The sequence below is a fragment of the Barbus barbus genome (genome assembly GCF_936440315.1).
Source record: "Barbus barbus genome assembly, chromosome: 13".
Classification (NCBI taxonomy): Eukaryota; Metazoa; Chordata; class Actinopteri; order Cypriniformes; family Cyprinidae; genus Barbus; species Barbus barbus.
This window is the reverse complement of record NC_136741.1, coordinates 12,557,092-12,584,093: the sequence shown is the minus strand read 5'-3', so window position 1 is coordinate 12,584,093 and position 27,002 is coordinate 12,557,092. Positions and strand designations below refer to the sequence as shown.

General features: G+C 38.0%; 1 protein-coding gene across 1 annotated transcript in view; it reads left to right on the top strand.

Annotated features, from left to right (window-relative positions):
* LOC306879583 (trinucleotide repeat-containing gene 6C protein-like) overlaps positions 1 to 27,002 on the top strand; it is a 58,799-nt gene that overhangs the window by 19,147 nt on the left and 12,650 nt on the right. The window contains exons 4-12 of the mRNA XM_079432636.1: positions 6,777 to 7,097; positions 10,701 to 12,920; positions 13,533 to 13,739; positions 17,201 to 17,358; positions 19,827 to 19,904; positions 20,026 to 20,083; positions 20,173 to 20,318; positions 20,444 to 20,590; positions 21,996 to 22,142. Coding sequence (XP_079288762.1) covers positions 6,777 to 7,097; positions 10,701 to 12,920; positions 13,533 to 13,739; positions 17,201 to 17,358; positions 19,827 to 19,904; positions 20,026 to 20,083; positions 20,173 to 20,318; positions 20,444 to 20,590; positions 21,996 to 22,142 — 3,482 coding nt within the window. The remainder of the gene's footprint in view (positions 1 to 6,776; positions 7,098 to 10,700; positions 12,921 to 13,532; positions 13,740 to 17,200; positions 17,359 to 19,826; positions 19,905 to 20,025; positions 20,084 to 20,172; positions 20,319 to 20,443; positions 20,591 to 21,995; positions 22,143 to 27,002) is intronic.

Here is a 27,002-nt window from a genome sequence, read left to right as displayed (position 1 = left end):
TTAAAATACAATATTGTTATATTTCAACAGAAGAGTAATGTAATTCAGCTAAAAATGAATGCGACTCGTGTGTAGTAAGCTCAGCAGATATGGAGATCTCCCTCATTAGTCTGAAGATAGCTTTTGTCGCTATGATTTCATGCTTGTGCGGGCTAATGCTTGGTGACACATGCATTATTTTATTAGCATATGTTCACTGGGGTGTAGGGAAACCCAGACGGGTAATACTGGGATGAGAGATACTCCTCAGTATCAGCGGGTTTGCAGGATTTAATTTATGGACACGTTGTTGTTGTTGTTGATTTTTTTTTTTTTTTTTTTCATGTAGCCTTAAAGCAGGTTGAATCTCTTGAAGCTCTAATTTTCATTTTTTATATTGTTTCTTGCTTTCTTACAACTTAAGGTAACATTTCAGACTATAGTGATTATTGTATATATTTAGTGAATACAAATATAGATATAATTAATCTGTAACTACATTTGGGGTACTCAATGTCAGACTCAGAATCAAGTCCAGCCTTCAGTGCAATTATAAATGAACTCAAGACTTGTAAAACTCTAGTAAATTTGTACTTGATTTTGACAAAGTACACGTTTTGAGTAACAAGACATAAAAAAATAAAGTAACAACATAAAATTAAGTCTCTACAAGATGTTCTCAGACCCAACACTAGTTACCCAGCCCTAATATTTTGGTACTTATATATGGTTACTATATCATTCATGATGGTATTTGCATGGTACCACTATGGTATTGAAATGGCAGCAACTTGATAAATTCTAATTCCAGCAAAACTGCTGCCATGGTGGTACTTAGTGTGTTGTTTTTTTGTTTTGTTTTTTTGGTCACATCAGTGTACGGGTTACTGTAATGGCAGTATTAGAAGCTTATTTAATATTTGTAACAGTTTTTGAATATTGCGGTTGTAAAAATTTCCGGCGAATTCCAGATGATGGACAGTCTGGCTTTAAGTGTTACTTATTGTGTCTGGGGATGTTTGAATGTTTTGTTTGCTTGCATTGACAGATTTTGGTGGATATTTGGTGTGCCTTTCACAGTGCTGGCATGAAAATGCAGCCTTGTCTGTATTGTTCTCCTCCATCCTGAAATATTGATCTGTGCGCTTCATGCATATGCATACAGCTTAATTAACTTCTGTTAGTATGGGCTGTCGAACTCAAAATAAGTGTAAATAGTTTTCAGGGATTTCCAATGTTTTAAAAGTCGAGGACATAAAGGAAGATTTGTTAGAGATCAGGATATTGAGATGAGAGATAGAAGCAACCTTTAAGCTCAAAGACCTCTCTTGGTAATAGTCGGTGGCCCCAGCAGCAGCAAGCATGTTTAAGCTATGCCTGTGCTTTTGAACATTCACACTTGTTTAAAAAGGTACATCTCCTCATATAACATGCAAAATCATTTACTGTGTAAGTGAAAGTGGCTTTTTGCAAAGGTCACCAATTTCTTAGTGCAGCACAGCAAGGCCACAATAAAACAGAGTTCAGACTGAGGCATTTTCTACCCCAATCATGCCCTACTGGGTTGGAAATTTCCTGCAGTCAGTTGACTTTTTAATGGGTAATGGAAAAATTAAATGCATGACAATTTTTTTTTTCTTTTTGCATTGCACGTTTTTAGAGGTTCACAGTGATTTCCCTTTGTAGCCGAATATTACAGTGTCGCAAATCATAACAGCATCACTTCTCTGCTTGATAAACTGCAATTCTTGATGCAATTAATTTGTAATTTCTCATCCAATTAATTACGTCAACACTCACCATGAGGTTGATTTTCATGGAATGCAGTCTAATTAGTGGCTAATTTGCCTGAACAGAAAGGAAGGAGGGTCTTCAATTGTGACATTTATAAATACTCAAATTAATCATGAAAGTTTAGATTCTGTTATGTTGATTTATTCTGGAACAAATCAGTTTAAAGGCCTTCATTCATCATATTATTTAACTGTACTGTCATGCATATCGACATTGCTACGTTGCAGGGGCAACTGTCAATGCCGTCACAGTAGTACAGTTTACAAATGTCCATTAAAACTTGTCAGAATGAATTCAAACTCTTGATCCAGAAGTGACTGTATGATTATGCAAATTAACAAAGGCCAAGCTCAGTTTCATCATTCTCAAGAGTCCATGTCAGCTTAATGATTATATATTTTGGAATTGAGAATATTAAGATATATATAGTAATATATAATGTAAATAAATACATAATCTAAATTTGAAAAATAAAACAATAAAAGGAAAGTGTCAAAAATGCTCTTTAGTTTCTGTGTATCAGTAATGTGCTTTAACTTTATTTTTAACGTCTTTGAACAATGCTTCGCAGTAACATATTTACAAAATAGCTGTGGTTTGTTGCTTTAAATGTTAATCAGCCAGTCAACTTCCTGTTTTAAGTGGGTAGTTGTAAGCCATAATAAGCTACAAAGTGAACCAGATTTATGCCAAAATTGACAGGTCAACTTCCTCCATAGCAAGGATGATTCCCTAACCCTCACCAACATTGTCCCAATGTTTCCCCAACCCCCCATTATACCCTTTTTACGGGTGGGCTAGTGGCAATCCGACAGCCTCGCATAATACCACACGGCTGAAATATCTATAGAAGAGAATGAGGATCTTTTTTTACTGTTCTGTGGTGACTCAGATTTTAGGTAACCAAAGGTTTTTTTTTTTTGTCTATTTAATTAAAGCTATGTGAAATTATGTTCCCCTGGTTCTACAAATACTACAGGCTGAAAGGCAGAAATATTTTATGTATTACATTTTTCTTTACTCAAAAAGGCAGATTGACTTGCCATAGAATTTCAGTGATGAAAAGAGAGAAACGGACCTTTGTGTATTTTGTTGTTAAAACTTTGCCTAATGAAATTGTTGCTGAAGAATTTTATTATGACTGGTTTAATTTATCGCCTGAGAACATGTGGCACCCTAAACGCCGTTGCAAGTTCAATTACCCAATTAACCAAATTTAATTACCCAAATGTTTATTTTGAGCTAAATGAAAAGTTTAATTGGTGTTTCATTAAAAAAAAAAAAAAAAAAGTAATTTTGGTGCATTAGTAGTCTCAATCCCCTATTCTACCAACTGTGTCCACTCTTGAAACCTTTTAGATATTTCCATGAAAAAAATTATGCTCTAAAACAGATACCATTAACTAGTCTAGACTGATTTAAAAACTGCTTTCCATTATCAACAAAATTTTCTGCACTGGAAACTTCTGAAGCAAACTTGCACATGTCACCATTTTGGTGGAAAAGTTGTATTAGTGTTTGAACCTTGGCTTAATTTCAGGCTTAAAACTAAGTAGAATGATTCAAATGCTGCCCAAAGTGTATTTTTTATAAATGTATTATTATAAAGAACCATCTCTCATCCTCTGCACCGACTCTAATGCGCTTTGTCAGCAGTTCACGCCTGTGCGACCTTTGAGAATTTCTCATTTTCTCTTTGCATCGTTAAACGAATATCATCCCAAGACAAATGCAAATGGAATTTGTATTTAGATAGTGGGTATATAGAACGTGTACACAATTCACTAATATTTACGGGAAGAAAAGCGTTATTAAGTGTCAAAGATCTTTTCATATTTTTTAAACTGATAGATGGAATTCTGGGTAATCTAGAGGGAAATTAGCAGGTTCAACTGCAGCCAGACTGTTACAGTTGTGACAATAAAAGAAGGAAACGCATGCAAACAATTGTTAACAAAAAAAAAAAAAACACCATTATTTCATGACCCTAATACTGGTATAATATTTTTCTGCCAGTGTCCCTGATGATTCCCACCCCTAACACATCAGACATATACTGTAATACATTTATTAAAGATTCAGTTTCTTCTCTGAACACTTTAAAGAGAAGTGGTGGCAGATTTATTCTGGGATTAAGAGCCATACTTATGTGCTTACTTGTGTGTGATTTTGAGAGAGAGAGAGATGGAGCTGTAGATGGAACACAAGATTGAAGCAGACAGGAGGAGATGGAATGACAGAGTCCCCACAGCAAATTGTCTGTCTGAAATTGCCAATGTGAAGATCTTGTGGTCCCAGTGTCCATCTGCTTCCTGTAATGAATTCACAAGCACTTTGAACAATAGGGACAATGAACGAGTCGAACAGGCTGTGGGGGATAGAGGAGAGGGAAATGTGTGAAGGAGAAGGGCACAGGAGAGAAAGAGACAGGGAAGACTGCTCTGCATCCTGATTGGCTGGAGGCATGGTCGATAGATAGGCACGCTGAGCAGAATGTAATCATAGATGTGCGTCACCATCTTCAGCCAGCGGCCAGCAGCTCTGAGCAGCTCTCTGTTTTTAAATGACTCCAGGGGATCTCTGTATTCAATGCACAACTGGAAAACATTAAGAGTTCTTTGCTTGGTTAGTAAGTATCTCCTGATCCCACTTACTAGACACAAACTCGAGGCTTTTGGTTCTTAAATGTGCAGAGATCTGCACGAGGCAGTTTGATCGTGTTTTATTTTTGCCATTGTGTGAATTTCCAGATCATTTAATTTCCTAAAGCAAATCTGCCATCCAGGCTGTTATAAATGGCTTATCTTGGCATGAAGCTTTTCTTCGAACTGTGTCTATCTTTAACCCAAATCCTTGGATGAGTTACAGTAACTCTGCCCAGAGCTGCTCAGTGCTTGAGGCTGATGTTAATCCTGTTCTTTTCTCCTGAGCATTGTGTGTAAACTTCTCAAAGAACCTTGCCCCAGATGGCTCTCCTGTGTAGTGTTTACCCAGAATTCCCTGGAAATCGTGAAAATTAAGCTTAGGCTGGCAAAGGGACTTGATATTGTTGATTGTCTTTAGTCACTGCAGCATGCAGCTTTTCCAAATGTTTTCTGTGCAGTAATGAGATGCACAGCAAAACAGAGCTTAGACAGTTTTTTTTTTTCTTTCTTTCTTTGAGTGTTTTGTGGTCAAAGGTCAAGGACTGCCACATCCTTCTCTTCCTCTACAACATTCATAGTGAGCACTGGTGAGGAGATTTGTGCATATTCTGTCTGAATATTCACAATCCATTTACAGATGTTTATTTATTTAAAAGAATATATTTTCTATGTAGGTTTTTGCCATTTAGACTTTAAAGAAAGTTTGAATCATGTACTTATCACTGATTTGAACTTTTCAAGCTTCAAAATGAAACAAAAGTGCAGTAAATGTGAGTGCTAGATTGCAGAAGTTCCGACACCATTCTATAGATCCGTGTGACAAACAAAAATGAAATTTAAACCGTTATTTAATGGTGATCTTCCTTTCCTGTGAATTAAATAAGGAATAATTAAGGAAGGAATTATTAACCCCAAAATGAAAATTCTATCACAAAATCCCAAGCAAATTAACGTTTACTCTATGGACAAAATATCTTATTTGGTGTTTTACAGAAAAAGGAAGGTTCACAGGTTTGAAACGACATGAGGATTAATTGATTAATATCTCTTTAACCAGTGCAACTGGAACATTGAATTGAGCAGTTAATATTAAGTACTGGATCAGTCTGTTTCGTCAGCAAATTATTTAGAACATTTGCAAAGTTGATCAAATGCTGCTTTGAAATGATCATCAAAATGACTCGTTCATGAAACAGACGTTTATGTTTCTTTCATGAATTCTCAAGAATATGCCAAGGAAAGCTAATGTTAAGATTTTCATATATGATCACCATATCAAAGCTAATTTCCAGCAAAACGCATATGTGACCCTGGACCACAAAACAAGTGTCAGTTTTTTGAAATTGAGATTACAAATGTCAGATTTCATCTGAAAGCTGAATAAATAATCTTTCCATTGATGTATGGTTTGTTATGATAGGACAATATTTGGCTGAGATACAACTATTTGAAAATATGGAATCTGAGGGTGCAAAAAAATCAAAATATTGAGAAAATCGTCTTTAAAGTTGTCCAAATGAAGTTCTTAGCAATGCATATTACTAATCAAAAATTAAGTTTGAATATATTTACGGTAGGAAATTTACAAAATATCTTCATGGAACATGATCTTTACTTAATGTCCTAATGATTTTTGGCATAAAAGAAAAATGTATAATTTTGACCCATACAATGTATTTTTGGCTATTGCTACAAATATACCCCAGCGACTTAAGACTGGTTTTGTGGTCCAGGGTCACATATGAGAAAGCATGTGATCGGAGTAATTAAGAATAATTTCTGATGTTGTGGTTTGGATCTTTTTTTGATACAGGCTCTGTTGCTTTCCCCTCTGGAGTTAAGCATTCTTTTTGTTTTGAATGAGTGATTCCCCAAAAGGTCAACCAAGGTTGCTGTTCAGAACTGGAAATGTTAGATGCTAGCTAGCTGACTAGTTGAAACAACACTACTTGTAACAAAAAGCTGCATCCACACATGCTATATTGTAGTCAGACTGTATTATGTGCACATGGATGTGACATAAACAATATTGGATGACATAGGCACGCAATTTGAAATCTGACAGCTCAAAATGTAAATAAATAATTTAGGCACAGTGAATCAGGATAATGTCAAAATGTGATTGTTTTAATTTATTTTTTATAACCTGATTTTCTTTTAATATATATACTCATTCAGTACTTTTCATTTTTAACAACAACAACAACAAAAAATTCTGTGGTGCAGTTTAAAAAATTTAACAAAGACTATAAATAAGATGATTGCCATTTTATTGTAGTTTGATATATTGCCACTTATTTATATTACTTGATTTATCTAAATTTGAATTTTGTCTTTAAATTTCCACTTCTCTTGCAGTGCCAGACTCTGTTAAACCCAATCCCAGCATCCCTTCAAGCCCCATTCTGACCCTGAACCTGCCTGTACCCTCTGCTGCCACCACCAGCAATGGCAAGCGTAGCCCTTGTAATTCCCTACAACAGCAGTTACCTCCATTACAGCAGCCCAGTCCCCGATATGTGCCCAGAGATGTTCCTCCACGCTTCCGACAGCAGGAGCAGAGGCAGCTACTGAAGAGGGGTCAACCTTTACCTACAGGCGCTCTGAACCTGACCTCTGCTTGCACTCAGTCCGGGGTCATCTCCCCTCCCGAGACACCCACCAGCAAACGGCACACGGGTGAGAATCATGTTCGTTTTTTGAAGGAGAGACTTAAGATATTTATTTTGACAAGCTTTTCACTTGACCGGTATCAGGTCTGTGAATAGAGATGAATTGTGGTATTTTTTTATCATTTGGTGTCCCAGCTGGAATGTAGAAGTGTATAGTGGCTATGATTTAAAGGCAGAGGGTGGGATTGTGTCCCCCACCCTGCTACGTCCTAACAAAGCCTGCCATTGACCTCTTAAGTCTCGTTCTAAGCCCGATGTCATGGGAGCGGCATGGTTGAGGGACTCTGTCTCTAGTGTTTTCTGCCATTATTGTTTACTTGGCCCCTCCCCTACATCCCTCTGGTTGGTGACTGAGAATGTTTGCGATTCACTCCAATCTGGTTTAATTGCAGGTGGAAGAGCAGAGCTTGGACAGAGGGGAATCCCTGGGAACAGGGGCTCACCAGCTGTTTCATGGCTCCAAATGGCTTTGTCAACTCTTAAATCATTATTGTCTTCACTGTTTCAGATGCATTTGATTTTCTGCTAATTAATATTTTAGATGTCTGTGCTTCTGGGATTCAAACACCATCAAATATCCAAGTTAAGCAGAGAACAAGTTTATTTGAAATTGTGAAATGGCCTTTTGAACTGCCAAACCTATGGTTTAATTTTGGGATGTGTGCATAACTACATTTTTTAATAATTGATTAGTAAGTTGTTTCACTTTAATAATTTGTAAATAAATCAGTCTTAGAGAAGCCCTATGTGGTTTTGTTTTTACCTGACCCTGATCAGACACATTTCTGTGGAGCATTTACATAAGATATATTGCTGCTTTCAAAGACAGTCAGTTGTCTTTCTATGGTTTTTAGGTTTGGCCATTTTTACTCTGCATCTTAATTGACAAATGCAGCCTTCCTGTAGCTCAAACAGAGCATGGTGCTAGAAATGGCAAGGTCATGGGCTTGATTCATAGGGAAAGCAAGAACTGATCAAATGTATACCTAGAGTACAATGTAAGTTGCTTTAGATAAAAGCGTCTGCTAAATGCATAAATGTAAATGTCGTAACTGGACACTCAAAAAAGATCTGAACTGTCAAAGATGTCCTTCCAGAGAGAGTTGTACTGTGCAAACAAAAGCACAGCATGTTAATAATAAATAAATAAACAAATCTGTGCTTGGAAAGTAGATGGAGACAATATTACAACTAAAGCGAACACAAAAAGGATCCAAGTCCACTTTCAAGTCCATGTGCAATGTGAATACAAAGAAAACTGAGTTCTCTCTTTTGGATCAGCTGAAAGAATTCCAGTTCTTGGTAGCAAAACAAGTTTTGAGAGCTGTTTTTAGTGCGATTTTAATACCTTTTTGTTCTTTAGTTTTAAGATATTTAAAGCAACAGAAATATGAAATGTTAAATATATATAATTTAACAGTTCAAATCACAGTTGTGGTATTTGTCAATATCAGTTCTGTATGCTGTAGTCATGCAGTTTGATTTGATAAGTTTTGTTATAGAACAGACATTATTGAGAGGAATAAAGGCATGGGCATGCTAAATTAGCAGGGTGGTGCTTGAGTTATGTTACAGATGTGATCTCATACATGTCTAAACTAGAGGTGGTCCCTGTCTCACATGCCAGCCCCCTCTGTGGCTTCATTAACACAGTCAGTGTCTCCCCAGCTGATACCTGTCTGGGTCTCTCTCTTTCTCTTTCTTTCTGTCACTCAGTCTATTTCTTTCTTCTTTCTCTCAGCGCCCTTCTAAAAGAACACTGTGATCTGACTTGGACAAGTGGAAAACATGACTGATGAGCTTTTAAAACATGTTTGCCATTCCGCTCTTGGGAAGAAGTGAGGCCTTTGATCCAAAGAACAGAATTAATATGAAAGGAAGTTATTTTCAGACAAAAGCACAGGCTTTTACATCACTGAGACTTTGGCTAGAGAAGTCTGGCACTGGAAAGCTGTAATTGTAAAGTGTGTTAAAGCATATGTTTTAAGAAAATCAAAATTGGTAGGTAAACATCTCATTTTTTTCTGCTGTTATTTTCCAAAGTTTGGAAACTTTCTGGGCATTCACCAGGATGAAAAACAAACACAAATAATTGTTCAGCAAATTAATGTTCCATTTAAGACAGAGGTAGTACAGGCAGCTCAGCATGCTGCATAAAGACTCTTAGACAGTAGTTGCATGGTCACAACATTTTTATCTTGCTTTTTTGAGGCTAGGAATGTGGAGCCACTTTCTAGGTATATAAACTCCCACTTCCTGTGTCTTCTATTTTGTTTTGTTTTGTTCAGGATGCTCAAGCAACAAGGTGAAAGAAAAAAAACTTATGTGTGATTAATTTATCATGCAGCCTTTATCCTCTTGTTTTCTCTTTTTGGGGGGAGAATGTGACTAATAGTGAGAGCAAGCAGAGGAGGGTGTGCGAGGAGAAAGTGAAAAAGGGAATGAAAGCGAGAGAGACAGAATTGTAAACAGCAGAGTTGTTCTCTTGGCTGTATTTCAGCTCTGATAAAATGGCGTCCCTGAGAGCTGCTGGCTACTGGAAAATAAGTCGCTGGATTGTCTGAGCTCCATCAAAAAAAAAAAAAGAAACATTCTGATTCTTTCTTGTCAGAATCACTATTTTTGTCTTGTTGTTCAGCAAACATATCTTCGTTTGGTGAAAGGCTTTTTTCTGCCTTTCTGTTTGTATGAAAACATTACACTTAAGATGTCAGATTTTTCAAATGTTTCAGGTGTCCCAGTGATGCCAAGTCAATCTAATGAAATTTCAGCTCAATTGGTACTTTGTTGATAATGCAAAATTAAGCAGTGTTTGCATGGTTGATGTTGAAATGCACTATAGCCTGTGTAGTAAGGCTGTGCAAAATGAGGGGATACGTTTATAGATGGAAGAACTGCATTATGAGCCACTGGGCAGTATTGTGGCTGACACAGAAAATTATTTTTAGTCTTAGTCACATTCTATTTAATGAGCAAATTCATTCACAAAGAATACACTGGTTGCTTAAGAAGGCACTTACCAAAGAACTGGATAAAAACACGTTAAACATGTTATTAACTAAACGTTAGGTTAGTCATGGGCACCATATTTGATTTATGCAGTGAATCATATAGCTGCCACATGCCCCTTGGGGGTGGATAATACATGTGCATTCTCAGTGGTTGTGGAGAGTGCATTTGCTTTTGCATTGTAGATCAATGCCCTCTTTCTGCTCTCTAACATAATTTACACACCATCGATTACCTGCTGGCTCATGATTGATTATAGCTGGAAAGAAGTAAAGCTGTGTGTGTGATTGAGAGAGTGAGAGAGAGAAATGTGTGCATATTGGTTTAGTATGCATCCTCTTGAGTATCCGTGGAACATGTTGGTGAAGCTTAATTTTTGTGAGGACTTGGAAGACCACAAGGAATGATGAATGACGGGCTTGTCTTGGTTTCATTCCAGTAAATGAACACTGTTCCACCTCAGCTTCCCTTTTAGTGATGGAGATGCTAAAATGAAAATAAAAAATAATATCCCTTGATTTTATTTTAAGATAAATGGTGTCATGTATATTTTTATCTCTTTTTGCTATAATAAAATCCACCCTGCGTATTTGTTTTACAGGACTTCCCCATCAAAGTGGACTGGGAGCCCAGCATGAAAATTGTCTTTGGAGCATCCCAGTCAGCAAAAGCAACAGCAGCAACCGGGATAAAGTGATTATTAACTGTAACGACACTGACACTTGGCCTTCCAATATATACGGCAAGAGCCACCAGACACCAGAATGCACCTTGAATGCTGATCGCACATCAGAGGTCGTCAGCAACAGTAGCAGCACTATTATGGCTACAGGAGCTAGCCAGCAGGGTCATTACCCAATCAGCAAAGCCAGCATTAATCTCTCTTCTAGTATGGTCTCTAGTCAAAGTGGCCCCACCAGGGGCTGGGTCTCAGAGGGCAAGATTGACTTGTCCATGGGCAGTAGAGGACAGTCCAACTGGGGTGCCTCTAATCTGAACCTAAATCCCAGTGCCAACCCTGCTGCTTGGCCAGCACTTGGACATGAGGGTCCTGGAGTAGGGTCAGGTCCTAGTAGCATGGTTTGCTCAAATCCACTTTCGCTCAGTATGTGTGGCCAGGGAGGAGTGGCACCACCTCATGGCACCAATGGAAATGGTAGCATTGGTTGTGTCAATGGAAACCTTGTAGGGGACTGTGCATGGGGCAACCCGGATGTCCCAGAACAGCATCAGTCACCCACAAATGTATCTTTCAGCATGAAACCTCCTAACCTTAAAACTGATGGACCAAATAACACTAAACCAGAGCCAATGAGTCCAGTGAACAGCTGGAGAGGTAACCTCAGTCAGTCACCTACTGAACCTGCCAGCGAAGATGGAACTGCCTTCTGGGGCAACGGTGATGCCAAAAGTAGAGAATCAAAGGACTCAGCCTGGGATTCTGCAGGCGTCTCCTCTTGGGGGCAGGGAGGAGCTAGCAGTGGTGGCGGCTGGGGTGACTGGGGCAAACAACCAAGCACTGAAGGTACAGGATGGGATGTGAATGATGGTTCTTCCCAAGAACATATGAGTCCCTGGGGCCCTGATACTCCAGCAAGTGAGGGCAGCAGGGACAGTAGTGAGGACCACCCAAGAAGAAGAGAGAGGTCCTCAAGTGATGATTCAGCCCCTTTGCTCCCAAGGCAGGACTTGGACCCACGTGTCCTCTGCAACACAGGCTGGGGACAGACTCCAGTTCGCCAACACACTGTTTGGGAAATGGAAGAAAGTCCAGACAAAAAGAATGGTGCAAGGACTGAGGTCTGGGGGTCTTCCTCCAACAAACCTTCAGTTGGACCTGCACCACCTCCTCCTGGATGTGCCAGTCCCAACCTCAATGCACCTCCTAGAATGGAGACAAGCAAAAGTGAGGCATCTTGCAGAACCATATCAAATGCAGGCTGGGGAGGATCAGTCTCAGCCTCTTCTCAGCCTAACAGTGGATGGGGGGAACCTCCTGCAAATAAAAAGGTTCCCAATGGATCCCAATGTGGCTGGGGTGATCCTGTTGCTGAAGGTCCCAATACCAATGGCTGTAATGGCCAATCCTGGGCTGACGAAAAGTCCCCTAGCTGGGATGATGGTACTTCTCAGAAGAAAACACAAGGTTGGGGTGATGGAACCAAAACTTCCTCTGGCTGGGGAAGTAGTGGCAGCGGGAATAGTGGAGAGTGGGATGACCCTTCAGAAATGCGAAAGAATGGCTCTGGAAGTTCCTCTTGGGACCCTGACAACAGAAACTGGAAAGACACCCAGAGAGGATGGGGTAAAGCAGCGCCAGCACAGGGTGGTAATTGGGGTGATGCTCAACATTCCAGTGGTTCTGCCCAAGGTTGGGGTGGAAAACTTCAGGAATCCACATGTGGCAACGGTGGAGCTGGAGGCATAGGATCATGGGCCGGCCCAAATTCTGTGAAACAGAGCAACTCTGGCTGTGCATCAGGAGGGCGACAGGAGCCAGGAGATGAGGCCACAGGCTGGGAGGAACCCTCTCCTTCTTCTGTTCGTCGCAAAATGGAAATTGATGATGGGACCTCCACCTGGGGTGACCCCAGTGCTTACAGCAAGAGTGTAAACATGTGGGACAGGAATAACTCCCAAAATCAGCCAGGAACCAGCAACAATGGCAACAGTAATAGCCTCTCTGGGCCAAACAACAATAGCAAGCCTCACCAACACCATAGCCAAGCTCCCACTCAGAACCATGTTAGTGGTAGCAACAACAATGGATCACCCAATCAAGGTGAATCTCCTCTTAACAGAATGCCCGTGGTGAACCCAGGTAAGAGAGTACATATATATATTTCTCTTAATATTAGCTCATTTTATTCCTCTGTATATCTGGCAAACATTGGTAAATATGCTGAAATTGTTCTAAGTCAAGATTAGTGCCATCTCTGTCCACTGTAAAAAAAAAAACAAAAAAAAAACATCCACCAGTTAAGATGCCTAAGTGTGAATTCTGCTGCCCTTCCCCTGCCAGCTGGTTCAGGTTTGAGCCAGGAATTAAATGCCTATCACTGCTGCATTCTAGGCCTAGACGCTCTGTTATCATTAACAAGCTTTTTTTTTTGTCCAACTCTGACAACACTGTGGGATACTTTTTTTAAATATTGAAATTTAAAGTCTGATTTTTCCATATTCCTGAGAGCTTGACCCATAATATCTTTATTTCTCTATTACAGTGTATCATTAGTGTCTGTTTGTGCTACAAATTTTCAGTTAGTAATAATTTGATAACTTTATTTGATGCAGTGCACTTAATCTGTTAAGCTTCTTTTGTATTATACAAAACAAGTAAGACAATTATTTTGATAATTGTTACTATTTTGATAATTTATTGATTATTTGGACATACATACCCCCATTTTATGTTCTGTATTTTAATTACCAGGTTGGGGAGAGCTCCCTAATGTACAGCCAAACTCAGAACCCTCTTCATGGGGTGAGCCAGCCAATTCTAACTCTTCTGTGGACAATGGAACTTCAGCTTGGGGCCAGCCCTCAAGGGGCTGTGGGGGATGGGGTGAAGGTGGCCATGACTCCAGTGGACCTTATGGCAGAGGAAATGCACCTGCTGGATCAGGGTCCTGTCAGGAAGGTAATGAAATAAAGAAACCTTTTCATATTAAAGCACTCGCTATTATAGAAGTTTGGAAACTAAGACATTGTTGATACTTAAATGTGCTGTATTCAAATATGTATGTCATATTCCTTTTTGTTGCCATTTGATGATAAAGTTAAACTACACTGACCTCAGGTGGTTGAATAAATCAAGTACTGATTGTGTTACCTCACTGTAATTTGAAGTTTGTATTTTTTCTGCTAAATACTTCATGCTATACCATGTTACATGCTGAGACAACTTGAAGTTATTTGTATTATAAAATATAAATTCTGTGGCTCTCTGGCATTTAAATAAAAAATCTCAACCTGCCTTACAAGCAAACACTGACTCAACCAGTGGCGTGGGTTTGCCGCAGGACTATCTGTTTATCCAACCAGTGACAGAAGGGGGCAGTATTTGGGAAGCTTGTTTGAAAACTGTCATTATGTTTGCAGTTTCAGTTGGTGACCCTGGTGCCACAGAAATTGCATACTTCACCTTTAAAGAGCACCTATTATGCAAAATTAACTTGTACATGTTGTTTGAACATAAATGTGTGTTTGCAGTTTGTGTACACCAGTGTTGGGTGTAAAGCGTTACTGTAATTAAATTACTTATCCACTGAAAAAGTAAAGGGATTACTGTTAATTTTTAGGTAATTTAACTACAGTTATTTATAAAGTACTTGTGTTAATATTAAATTTGAAATCTAATGGCGCTTTTCCACTGCATGGTACTTCACGGTACGGTTCAGTACAGCTCACTTTTGGGGGTTTTCCACTGGGAACAGTACCTGGTACCTAGTACTTTTTTTAGTACCACCTCGGCCGAGGTTCCAAGTGAACCGCACCGTTACCAAAACATGACGTGTAAACTCTGCTGATCACTGATTGGCGGAGAAAATCATCACTCCCTGCGTCATTGAACTTGCAGCACGAGACACAACAGACCTGCTATATTTAAATCAGCACAGCCAGCGAAGGATCGAACGCAACTGTTTTGAATGAGCAGACCTTTCTTTTTAACAACCAAAAAATGACTGTTTCGTTGTCTGTTGAGGAAGTACAGATTGTCCTCTGGTTGATAGCCAAGGAGCGGATCCAGCGAGAGCGACGCGGAATTAAAAAGTTTTTCAGGAGTCATGGCAGGAGAGGCGGCGCGACTATAACGACGTGTAAATAATCCCGCCCACTCTAAAGCGGTACTAAACTGCAGTGGAAAGGCGAACCGAGCCGAGTCGTACCACACAATGGAAAAGCGCCATAAATTTACAGTTTAAAGATAAAACTGAATGCAGCATCTTTAACCCTCTGCGTGCCTGCGTATTCACTTTCAGTTTTTCTTGATTCACAGAGAAACCTTAAATACTCACATACAGATTCGACTAAAATCAATTGAATCTAAAAAAAGGCCTACTTTTATTTGTGTACACTGATAATAACAACAAAACAAAGGGTATGCTTTCTGCCGTCTAGGTCTCTGTAAGCAACTTTCTACGCATCACAAACTCAGTGAATACTTGACACAGAGACATGAGAAATATGTCTATAGAAAGCTTGAAGTGTCTACTTTTAAATGAACAAATTCAAATTGAAAACGAATATTCCTGATTATGTAATCCGTATGAAAGCGAGGTACAGTCTTTCCTGGACAAAACAAAAAAGATTATTCAGCGGATATAATTTCTGTAATTTAGTCTTATCTAAATTAGTTAACGTGTTATTTTTACATAAAACTGTACGGATTTTACTAGTTTGGCTTTTCCTGAACATCTTGCCAAACTGAAATGTATTGTTTAACTTTTCTTAAAGGGGTCCTATTATGCTCTTTTACAAAGTCTTGATTTTGTTTTGAGGGTGTACTAGAACATGCTCTCATGCTTGGTGGTTCGAAAATCGCATTATTTTTCATTATGATTATTATTATTTTTTTGGCTAAATCACGTTTTAGATAGGGTGTCAACAACAGCTTAAAAATAACTGCATTGACTATGTACAGATAACGGCAATGGTAATATGTATTATGTTTATTGTTCTTTAATTCTAACATTATAACATGAATAGCACTGAAAGCTCTCACAGGACCTATCATATTTGTTGGGTACTGAAATATGTTTGACTCCGCGCCATTTTTGGGACTTCACCTTGTCCGTCCAACAAAGATCTTTACTGTTAGCTGCTCTCACAGCAGCAAAAGAATAGCTTGTCAACCGTTGGAATTCTCCTCACACAATGGACAGACGAATCTGGACTGTGTATTTGTTGGACATTATCTCAATGGATCTCTCTACTTTTCGTATACATGGATCTAACGTGAAAACTGTAAATTCATGACATTCAGCTTTTAATGTTGTCTTCTTTTCCAAAATCTTTGTAAAAATTATTTTATTGTTATTTGTTTATCTATTAATATTCATTAATGTCTTTATTATTATTATTTATTTTATTTTATTTACTGTAAATTCATGGCATTCAGCTTTTAATGTTGTCTTCTTTTCCAAAATCGTTGTAAAAATTATTTTATTGTTATTTGTTTATCTATTAATATTAATTAATGTCTTTATTATTATTATTTAATTTAATTTTATTTATTTATTTATTTTTTTCAGTCTACCAAGGGGTGGGTTTTAAATTTGTACAGCTGCTTTTTTTTGTGCTGATGTTCCACAAAATAAAACTTAATAAACAGTTGTTAAAAAAAAAAGAAAGTAAATTACCCAACACTGGTGTACACAACCGCCATAAAATCATAAAAATCTGCCCCTTTTTTTAATCCCCATTTAGTGTCTCTGAGCAATCTAATCACAGAGTCTGTAAAATATGACCTCACATTTTACAAACCCCACCTATGACTTCTGACAGACACTGCCGAGACCTGTGTGAGCCGCTCACAATCCACCATGTTTATCTTCATGCTAGAGCATTTAAAGGGTCATGAAACTCGAGACTACTTTTTCTGAGATTTTAGCAGAGGTGTTTGTGTTGTACATCATAGAAGACAATGTTAGCATTCGATCATTTTAACTGTTGGAGAAAACGGGTTCATTTTAATCTGAACTATGGCTCTGTGTAGTAAATGCTGCTCCATCTAAATGCATGTGAAAATACCACATTTAATAACATGTTTTTTACTTTGTACACAAAGTATTTTCATAGCTTTATAAAATTGCGGTTGAAACGGTTGAGTGGTGTCACTACTGGGTCACCAGTAGCAAACAATGGAGCACTCTGCTGGACAAGCTAAGTAATTACACCATTTACAAGCATTTTATCTGCGTTATGTTCAGTAAAAAATGTATATCTGTGGGATATACGCCAATGCAAATATATCTGCGACAGTCTCATATCAGCTGATAAAATTGGGAAAGCGATAAATCGGTCTGGCTTTAAATTAAAATGTATGTGCTGGTTACACCCTTGAATTATGAGCAGTCTTGTCCATTGGTGTTTTGCCAGGTCCCAAATCTATGCAAGATGGCTGGGGATCAGGAGGGGAAGAGATTGGCATGAACACTGGCCAATGGGATGCTGATGATGGTGACATGTGGAACAGTCCTACATCCCAAGACTCGTCTTGTAACTCCTGGGGTCAATCCAAGAAGGGCCCACAAAGGGTAAGCCTTTTTAAGCCATTGATGCTCTGTTGTATAATTTCATGTCACATACTTACTGTGTGTTTAAGAAACTGTTTATGTAAACTTTTCTCATGATATATGTGTATATATATATATATATATATATACACTTACTGGCCACTTTATTAGGTACACCACCTGGTCAATTGCTTGGTAACACAAATTGCTAATCAGCCAATCACATGGCAGCAACTCAATGCATTTAGGCATCTAGATGTGGTGAAGACGACCTGCTGAAGTTCAAACCGAGCATCATAATGGGGAAGAAAGGGGATTTAAGTGACTTTGAACGTGGAATGGTTGTTGGTGCCAGACGGGCTGGTCTGATTATTTCAAAAACTGCTGATCTACTGGGATTTTCACGCACAACCATCTCTAGGGTTAACAGAGAAAAAGAGAAAATATCCAGTGAGCGGCAGTTGTGTGTAGGGGTGTGCGATATGACGATTTTTGATCGTGGACGATAAAAATGTCTCCACGATCTGCTTTTGAAGAAATATCGTAGTATCGCGCTACCGCACACATTGTCAAATACAGTTCTGGCGCCGCCGTCTCTATGTACTGTACAACACGACATACAGCAGTAGAGTTACTCAGACAGGACACTGCACTTATTCGCGATCGCAAAAGTACATTATTTGCATACAAGCCTTGCTGGTTAAATGTTTAATTCGCGCGCTGGTCTGACGTGCGCTTGTTCTGAGCGCATACACCTGAAGCACGCGCACTAAAACGCCTGTCTAACAGCGCCTGATTACTCAACTAAGTTATATTTTGCGCTAATACTGTCAAAACACACAAGGTTTACATACAGACTGAGTTGGTTATCTCTAAAATGAAAGTAAATAGTTAAGAGAGAAACGGATGCGTGCCTGTACTGTATATTAGATGCGTGCAGCTCTTAAAGGGACAGGACACTAAACATGCTGTCGACTGTCATTAAAGGGATAGTTCACCCTAAAATTTAATTTCTGTCATTATTTACTCAGTGGAAAACCAAACAGTTGCTGGTCTACATTGACTTTGATAGTAGGAAAGAAAAATCCTATGGAAGTCACTGAGGACCAGCAACTGTTTGGTTTTCCACCTTCTTCAAAATGGCATTTATAAATGTTCAGCAGAAGAAAGAAACTCATTCAGGTTTAAAACAACTTTTGAGTAAATGATGATCTAAAAATACAACATTATGACAGAATTGACAGACAGATGACAGAATATTAATTTGTGGGGGAACTATTCATTTAACGTTAACAAAACACAAAGAGAAAAATCACTCACTATTCTTGACTGAAAAACTTTAATACAGTTGCTTTAGGAATCAGTCTATGTAGTGTTTTATTTTTATATTTGTTCATTTAATGTCATTGAATGCTCTGCTAAATACACCTATTGTACCTGGAAATAAAGCACTGTTTGTTTTATTTGTATATTATGTGTATTTGTAATGTGTATCTTTGTTCTTATTTTTTAATAAGAAAAATAAAATAATGACAAAGATTTTTTATCTTCACCCACTTTGGCCTAAATATCTGCCATGCATCTTTGTCTTTCTAGTTTGGCTGTAATGCTCAGACAACTTGTAAAACCAAAATAGTAAAACTAACAAAGAATCGGGATAAAAATCGTGAATCGTGATATTTCTATAAAAAATCGTGATATGATATTTTTCCCATATCGCCCACCCCTAGTTGTGTGGACGAAAATGCCTTGTTGATGTCAGAGGTCAGAGGAGAATGGGCAGACTGGTTAGAGATGATAGAAAGGCAACAGTAACTCAAATAACCAATCGTTACAACCAAGGTATGCAGAATACCTTCTCTGAACGCACAACACGTCGAACCCTGAAGCAGATGGGCTACAGCAGCAGAAGACCACACCGGGTGCCTCTTCTGATGGCTACTTCCAGCAGGATAATGCACCATGTCACAAAGCTCAAATCATCTCAGACTGGTTTCTTGAACATGACAATGAGTTCACTTTACTCAAATGGTCTCCACAGTCACCAGATCTCAATCCAATAGAGCACCTTTGGGATGTGGTGGAACGGGAGATTAGCTTCATGGATGTGCAGCCGACAAATATGCAGCAACTGCGTGATGCTATCATGTATGTTTTCAACACCTTGTTGAATCTATGCCACGAAGAATTAAGGCAGTTCTGAAGGCAAAAGGGGTCCAACCCGGTACTAGCAAGGTGTACCTAATAAAGTTGCCTGTGTGGTGTGTGTGTGTGTGTGTGTATATATATGTATGTATGTAGGTATGTATGTATGCATATATATATATATATGTCTGTATGTATATATATGTATATGTGTGTGTGTATACAGTATGTATGTATGTATGTGTGTGTGTGTATATATATATATACATACAGTACATACATACATACATATATACAAACACACACATATACGTATCATATATGATTTTGTTTGTTCATTACAGGGCAAGGTCTCCAACAAGCAGGATGATGTTTGGATTATGACCAGACTTATCAAGCAGCTTACAGATATGGGTTTTCCAGTATGTTAAAAACATAAACTCTCTGAAATATTTACTCTGAAAAGACTCTTTGCTTAAGTCATTAACAACGTATGTAAAATAAATATTTTTAACATAATTATTTTTCTTTTACCTGATACAGAAGGATCCTGCAGAAGAAGCCCTAAAGAGTAACAATATGAATCTGGATCAGGCCATGAGTACGTAGTACACTTTGAAGTTTACCCATATGCCGTGAGTCAGATGATTCTTGGTCTAGAACACTGATTATGTACTTGCCTTTCCTCAGGCGCTTTGTTAGAGAAGAAAACTGAACTGGACAAACGGGGGATTGGCATGTCAAACTACAGTAATGGAATGAATAAGCCCATACTGTGCCGACCCACAAACCTCTCCAAAGACCCCTCACTGGATCGTGCTCCCTTCCTGGACAAGGTATAGTTATTTTTATTAATAGTTTATAGTTATTAAGTTCAAGGAATTTTCTGGACTGGAGTGGAGAGAAATTTGATTTAGGTAAATTTTACAAATAGTTTTTGCAACATTTTCTGGTCTCTCAGGACGGTAGGCTGTCAGATGATGCTTCAACCTCACCGTTTATGCCTTCTCCTGGCCTCAAGCTCCCACTGACCAATAGCAGCCTCCCTAGCCACGGATTGGGTGGGGTCTCTTCTGGCCTGTCCATGCAAAACTTGAACAATAGACAGGTGAGTGTTGTGAGATCTCTGCAAAGGATATAGGCATAGCTAGGGCTGGGTGTTGAGTTCGATACTTTTTAGGCACCGACCGAATTGCCTCAATACCAATTTCGATACCTAAGGGATTAATCTCATCAATGTCAGTGAGCGAATAAGCCTGCAGTACTACAGTGGTGTGAAAAAGTGTTGGCCCCCTTCCTGATTTTTTTTTTTTTTTGCCTGTTTGTCACACTTTAATGTTTCAGATCATCAAACAAATTTAAATATTAATCAAAGATAACAACATGCAGTTTTTGAATGAAGCTTTTTATTATGAAGGGAAAACAAAATCCAAACCCACATGGCCCTGTGTGAAAAAGTGCTTGCCCCCTAAACCTAATAACTGGTTGGGCCACCCTTAGCAGCAACAACTGCAATCAAGCGTTTGCGATAACTTTAAGAGCCTGATGCTCGCGGGGATTTCATCATCTACCGTCTCAATGAGGACATAAATGCATAAGCAACATCTCCAGAACTGCTCTGAGAGTCACTTCACGAGCATTTTACCGTTTGATTTGAGTAAAGCCAGTGTCATGTCATATATAGCTACACACAGAAATTTAAAGGTATTCATGGCAACCCCCGTCAAAATAAAAGTTTGTCTTAAAGACATTGTGCCAGAAATATATTACTATTATTTAGTAGAATGTATGTGATACTATAACTACTGTTGAAAAAATTTATAAACCTTTATTTTTAAAGAAATAATCACACAATATTTCTTCCATATTTTAATTTTAACAGTAAATCCCCTTTATTTACCAAAAAAAAAAAAAAAATGTTTAAATTTCATTAATTAAAAGACTAATTAAATTTGGGTGAAACTTGTTTATTGTTTTTCATACTTTATTACTTGTGGAAAAACCTGAAACACAATTTTAAATAAATATAAAGAATGGCATTTATTTTTTGTACATTTTATTTTTACTTTATTAATAAAAATAGTATGTTTTTTTTAATTAGCATGTTTTTGTGTTTTGCTTTGGTACCGAAATTGGTACAGAGAACCGTGGATTTTCACTGGTATCGGTACCGAATACTGAAATTTTGGTACCGTGACAACACTATTTATAATTAAAGATATATAAACACTGAAACATGACTGACTATTCCATTTGTTTTATTTATATGAAATTAATATTTATTTATTTTACTTGTTTATTTTAATCTGAAAGTTGCAGGATAATTTGACGTTCTGTTCAGTTCAATGTCAAAAGCACACACATTTTATTTTAAGAGGCTGCTTTGTAAGAGAGATTTTGTTAAATTTGTCCTGAAATTGATCTGATTTTTTTCTTAAGTGCATCCAACCATTTAGAGTATATAAAAGCATTTAATTTGTATTGATCCCACCCCCACTCTTTTTGTTTTCTAGATGCAGAATGGAATGTTTGGCACTAACGGAGCAGCACAAACTCGGGTCATGCAGCAGCAGGCCCCGCCCCCTCAACCACCAGTGCCACCTCTTAGCTCCGCCCAGCCTACTCTACGTGCTCAAGTGCCTCAGCTTCTCACCCCTCAGGTACAAATTGCACCTATTATTTCAAATTCCATTGTGCCTGCATCTGTGACAAAATCCAAGGCAGAGGTGGGTAGAGTAAAACTGTACTCAAGTAAAAGTAATAGTCTAAATAGTTACTTGAGTAAGAGAAAAAAAGTATCGGATAAAAAAAAAACTACTCAGGTAGTTAGTTACTTTGGATCATATACTGTATATCTATAGTCTATTTTTATTTAGATATATAGATAGCATGTTGTGTGTGTGTGTGTGTGTGTGTGAAGTGAAGTGAAGTGACATACTGCCAAGTATGGTGACCCATACTCGGAATTCGTGCTCTGCATTTAACCCATCCAACGTGCACACACACAGCAGTGAACACACACACACCGTGAACACACACCCGGAAGCAGTGGGCAGCCATTTATGCTGCGGCACCCGGGGAGCAGTTGGGGGTTCGGTGCCTTGCTCAAGGGCACCTCAGTCGTGGTATTGAGTGTGGAGAGAGCGCTGGACATTCACTCCCCCCACCTACAATCCCTGCCGGCCTGAGACTCGAACCCGCAACCTTTGGATTACGGAACCATTAGGCCACGACTTCCCAACAGTGCGTGTGCGTGTTTATGTGGTTTATGAGGACACAAACTTGTATAATGGCATGGGTATGATTAGGGCTGGGTATCGAGTTCGATACTTTTTAGGCACTGACCGAATTGCCTCGATACTACCGAGTATCGAAAAACGTCTTGTCGTTCGGTACCAAATTTTGATACCTAAGGGGTTAATCTCATCACCGTCAGTGAGCCAATAATCCTGCAGCACTAGGTGTGTTTGACTAGAAGCAGCGCGGCGCTGATAGATCAGTGTTTGACCTCCGCGAGAGCGTATCGCGCGGTTTGTTTACTACACACAGACTGAAGCTCGCGTGACGCTCGCGGTGATTTCAGCGTCTGCCGCCTAACTAAATAAGGACATAAACACATGAACAACATCTCCAGAACTGCTGTGAGAGTCAATTAATGAGCATTTTACCGTTTGATTCGAGTAAAACTAACGTCATATCATATACACACAGAACTGTGAAGGTATTCCAGACAACCCGTCAAAATAAAAGTTCGGTTTAACTTGGAAGACACTGCGGCAGAAACATATTAATATTGTTCAGCAGACAGTACATACTGCTACTACTAGGCTACTATTAAAATTATTAAAACTTTATTATTATTTTTTTTAGTAATGATCACACAACAGTTATTCCATTTTTTTTATTTTAATAGTAAACCCCCTTTGTTTGCCAAAATAAATAAACTTTGATTTTCAATAATTTAAAGAAATTAAATTAATGTTTTATGTCTTCATTTGAAAACCAGATACAGAACACAGAATTTCTGAGGAAAAATAAAACATTTCATTAGGCTATTTTAAGAATAAGTTTAAATAAACTAAGTTGTTTTTATGCATTCAAATAATTAGACATACTACACCAGAATTTAAGAACAATAAAACATATGGTGAAAGAAAATAAAACACCCACTCATGAAAGTGGATGAAGATTTTAAATTTCTTGAAGTCTTTAACAACCTAGAAATGATGATGTGTTTTAAAATGAACACACACTAATGTAAACGTAGCCTAACAGATGTGTAAACTGAAAACAATTTGAACTTTATTAAAATTATTTATTTATTGTGTTGGATATATTTTGTTCCTTTGTGCAGTGGCTCAGGAGATGAGGCTTTGAGTCTGTATAAATATCAACATTAAAAAATAGTTTTTTGAGATAATGTAATCTTATTAAAACTGATTTCATAAAACTGGTATCGAAAAAAGTATCGTTCAGGAACCGGTATCGAACTCAAGGTATCGGTATCGGTATCAAAATTTTTTGAACGATACCCAGCCCTAGGTATGACAGAGGTATTACAATATGAAGGTGGTTTATGAGGACACTGCCTATGTCCCCGTAATTCAAAAGGCTTAAAAAACATACTAAATGGTGTTTTTTTGAAAATCTAAAAATGCACAACGTCTCCTGTGAGGGCTAAGTTTAAGTGTAGGGCAATAGCACACACAGTTTGTTCAGTATAAAAACCATTACGTCTATGGAGAATCCCCATAAACCACAAAAACCAACGTTTGTGTGTGTTTGTGTGTGTGTGTGTTTGTGTGTGTGTTTGTGTTTGTGTGTGTGTTTGTGTTTGTGTGTGTGTGTGTGTGTGTGTATGTGTGCGCGTTTGCGTGTGTGTGTGTGTGTGTGTGTATACACTGCCGTTCAAGATATTTTTTGTCATTTGAATTTTAATGTAATTTATTTCTGTTTACTTCATTTATTTGTGTGTGTATGTATGTACAGTCCCCTCCATAAGTATTGGAACAGTAAAGACAAAATTGCTCTGTTGGCTGTGGAGTCAAGACATTTGCAAATATGATTAAAAGATGAATGTATGTATGTATACTGTGTCCTCCAAAAGTATTGGAACAGTAAGGCCAATTCCTTTATTTTTGCTGTAGACTGTAAACATTTGGGTTTGACATCAAAAGATGAATATGAGATGAGAGATTAACATTTCAGCTTTTATTTACAGGTATTTTCATCTGGATCTGATACACAACTTAGAAGATAGCACCTTTTGTTTGAACCCACCCATTTTTCATGTTACCAAAAGTATTGGAACAGATAGAATTAACATCATTAGTGAAATTAACATTAAAGTGAAAAAGACTTAATATTTAGTTGTAAATCCTTTGATTTCAATAACTGCATCAAGCCTGTGACCCAAACCAAACTTTTGCATTCTTCTTTTGTGATGCTTTTCCAGGCTTTCACTGCAGCCTCTTTCAGTTTTGGGGGGTTACTCCCTTCAGTCTGTTCTTTAGCAGGTAAAATGCATACTCTACAGGGTTTAAGTGTGGAGATTGACTTGGCCAGTCTAAAACCTTCCACTTCTTGCCCCCGATGAACTCCTTTGTTGTTTTGGCACTATGTTTTGGGTCATTATCTTGCTGCATGATGAAGGATCTCCCAATCAGTTTGGTTGCATCTTTCTGTAAATTGTCAGACAAAATATTTCTGTAGACTTCAGAATTAATTTTGCTGCTGCCATCATGTGTTATATCATTAATGAAGATTAATGAGCCTGTCCCAAAAGAACCGATGAAGGCCCAAGCCATTACATTACTTGTGTAATATGTACTATAATGTACATACACCTGTGTACACTGTGTTTCAGATCAGCTTGTATGTTTGGGGTCATGAGCAGATTCTTTCTTTCTCCAAACTTTAGCCTTTCCATCACTTTGGTCCATAAAATCAGTCCATAAAACCTTGTCCCAGAATTTTTGGGGCTCGTCTCCTATTCTTCTTGCTAATGAGTGGTTTTCATCTTCTGGTGTAGCCTCTGTACTTTTGTTCATGAAGTCTTCTGCGAACAGTAGATAGTGATACCTTCACTCATGCCCTCTGGAGGTTGTTGCTGATGTCACTAACAGTTGTTTTAGGGTCTTTCTTTACAGCTGTCACAATGTTTCTGTCATCAACTGCAGATGTTTTCCTTGATCTACCCATTTGAGGTGTGTTACTTAGTACACCAGTGGTTTCTTCCTCAGGAGATTCCAAATGGTTGTACTTGCTATTACCAGTGTTTGTGCAGTGGTTTGATTGATTTTTCATCTTCTCAGCTTCACAATTGCTCGTTTTTCACCCATGGACACCTCTCTGGTTTTCATGTTGGTTACACGTCTAACTAAATATAAATGCAGTCTGCACGGATCTGAAACTGAGCGCAGACATTCAGTGCTATTTATTGTTTGAAGAATCAATTAATAGGACATACCAGGGCAACAAAACACACCTGTCAGTCACATATTCCAATACTTTTGGTAACATGAAAAATGGGTGGGTTCAAATAAAAGGTGCTATCTTCTAAGTTGTGTATCAGATCCAGATGAAAATACCTGTAAATAAAAGCTGAAATGTTAATCTCTCATCTCATATCTTTTGATGTCAAACCCAAATGTTTTCAGTCTACAGCAAAAATAAAGGAATTGGCCTTACTGTTCCAATACTTTTGGAGGGCACTGTATATATATATATATATATATATATATATATATATATATATATATATATATATAAAAATATAGGTACATCTCAAAAAAGTAGAATTGTGCCACAGGCTGATTGCCTCCATGCCACGCCGCATTGATGCAGTAATTCATGCAAAAGGAGGCCCAACCAAGTATTGAGTGTATTGAAATGACCACATCACACGGGAGACATTTCAGACGCACGCTCTAACGTCGCCTCTGCGCCAGGCGCGAGTCAAACGAGCGTGTAGCCTGTATTATTTCATATCAAACAGCGAAAGAAACTATGTGCATGCAATGTGGTAATGATGCTGTCAGCTAAGACATGAAGTTACCAAAAAGGCGATTAAAGCTGCCTTAAAACTGTGTGCATGCATGCAATATGTTATATATGCGTCACATTTAAGAACATGTCTCTGAAATGGCTTTAAAAACTGTCATTTAATGAAAACAGTTTTAACAAGATTACATTATCTCAAAAAACTTTGGTTTTATTTTTTTCAGCTTGTTGACATGTATACAGACTCAAAGACTGTAATCTCCTGAGCCACTGCACAAAGGAACAAAATATAGCCAACACAATAAATCAGTACAAATAATTTTAATAAAGCTCAAATAGTTTTCAGTTTACACTAGTGCGTGCTCGTTTTAAAACGCATAGCTCAGACAGAATCATCATTTCTATTAATTTATTCTAGGTTGTTAAAGACTTCAAGAAATTTAAAATCTTTATCCACTTTCATAAGTGGATGTTTTATTTTCTTTCACAATATGTTTTATTGTTATTAAATTATATGT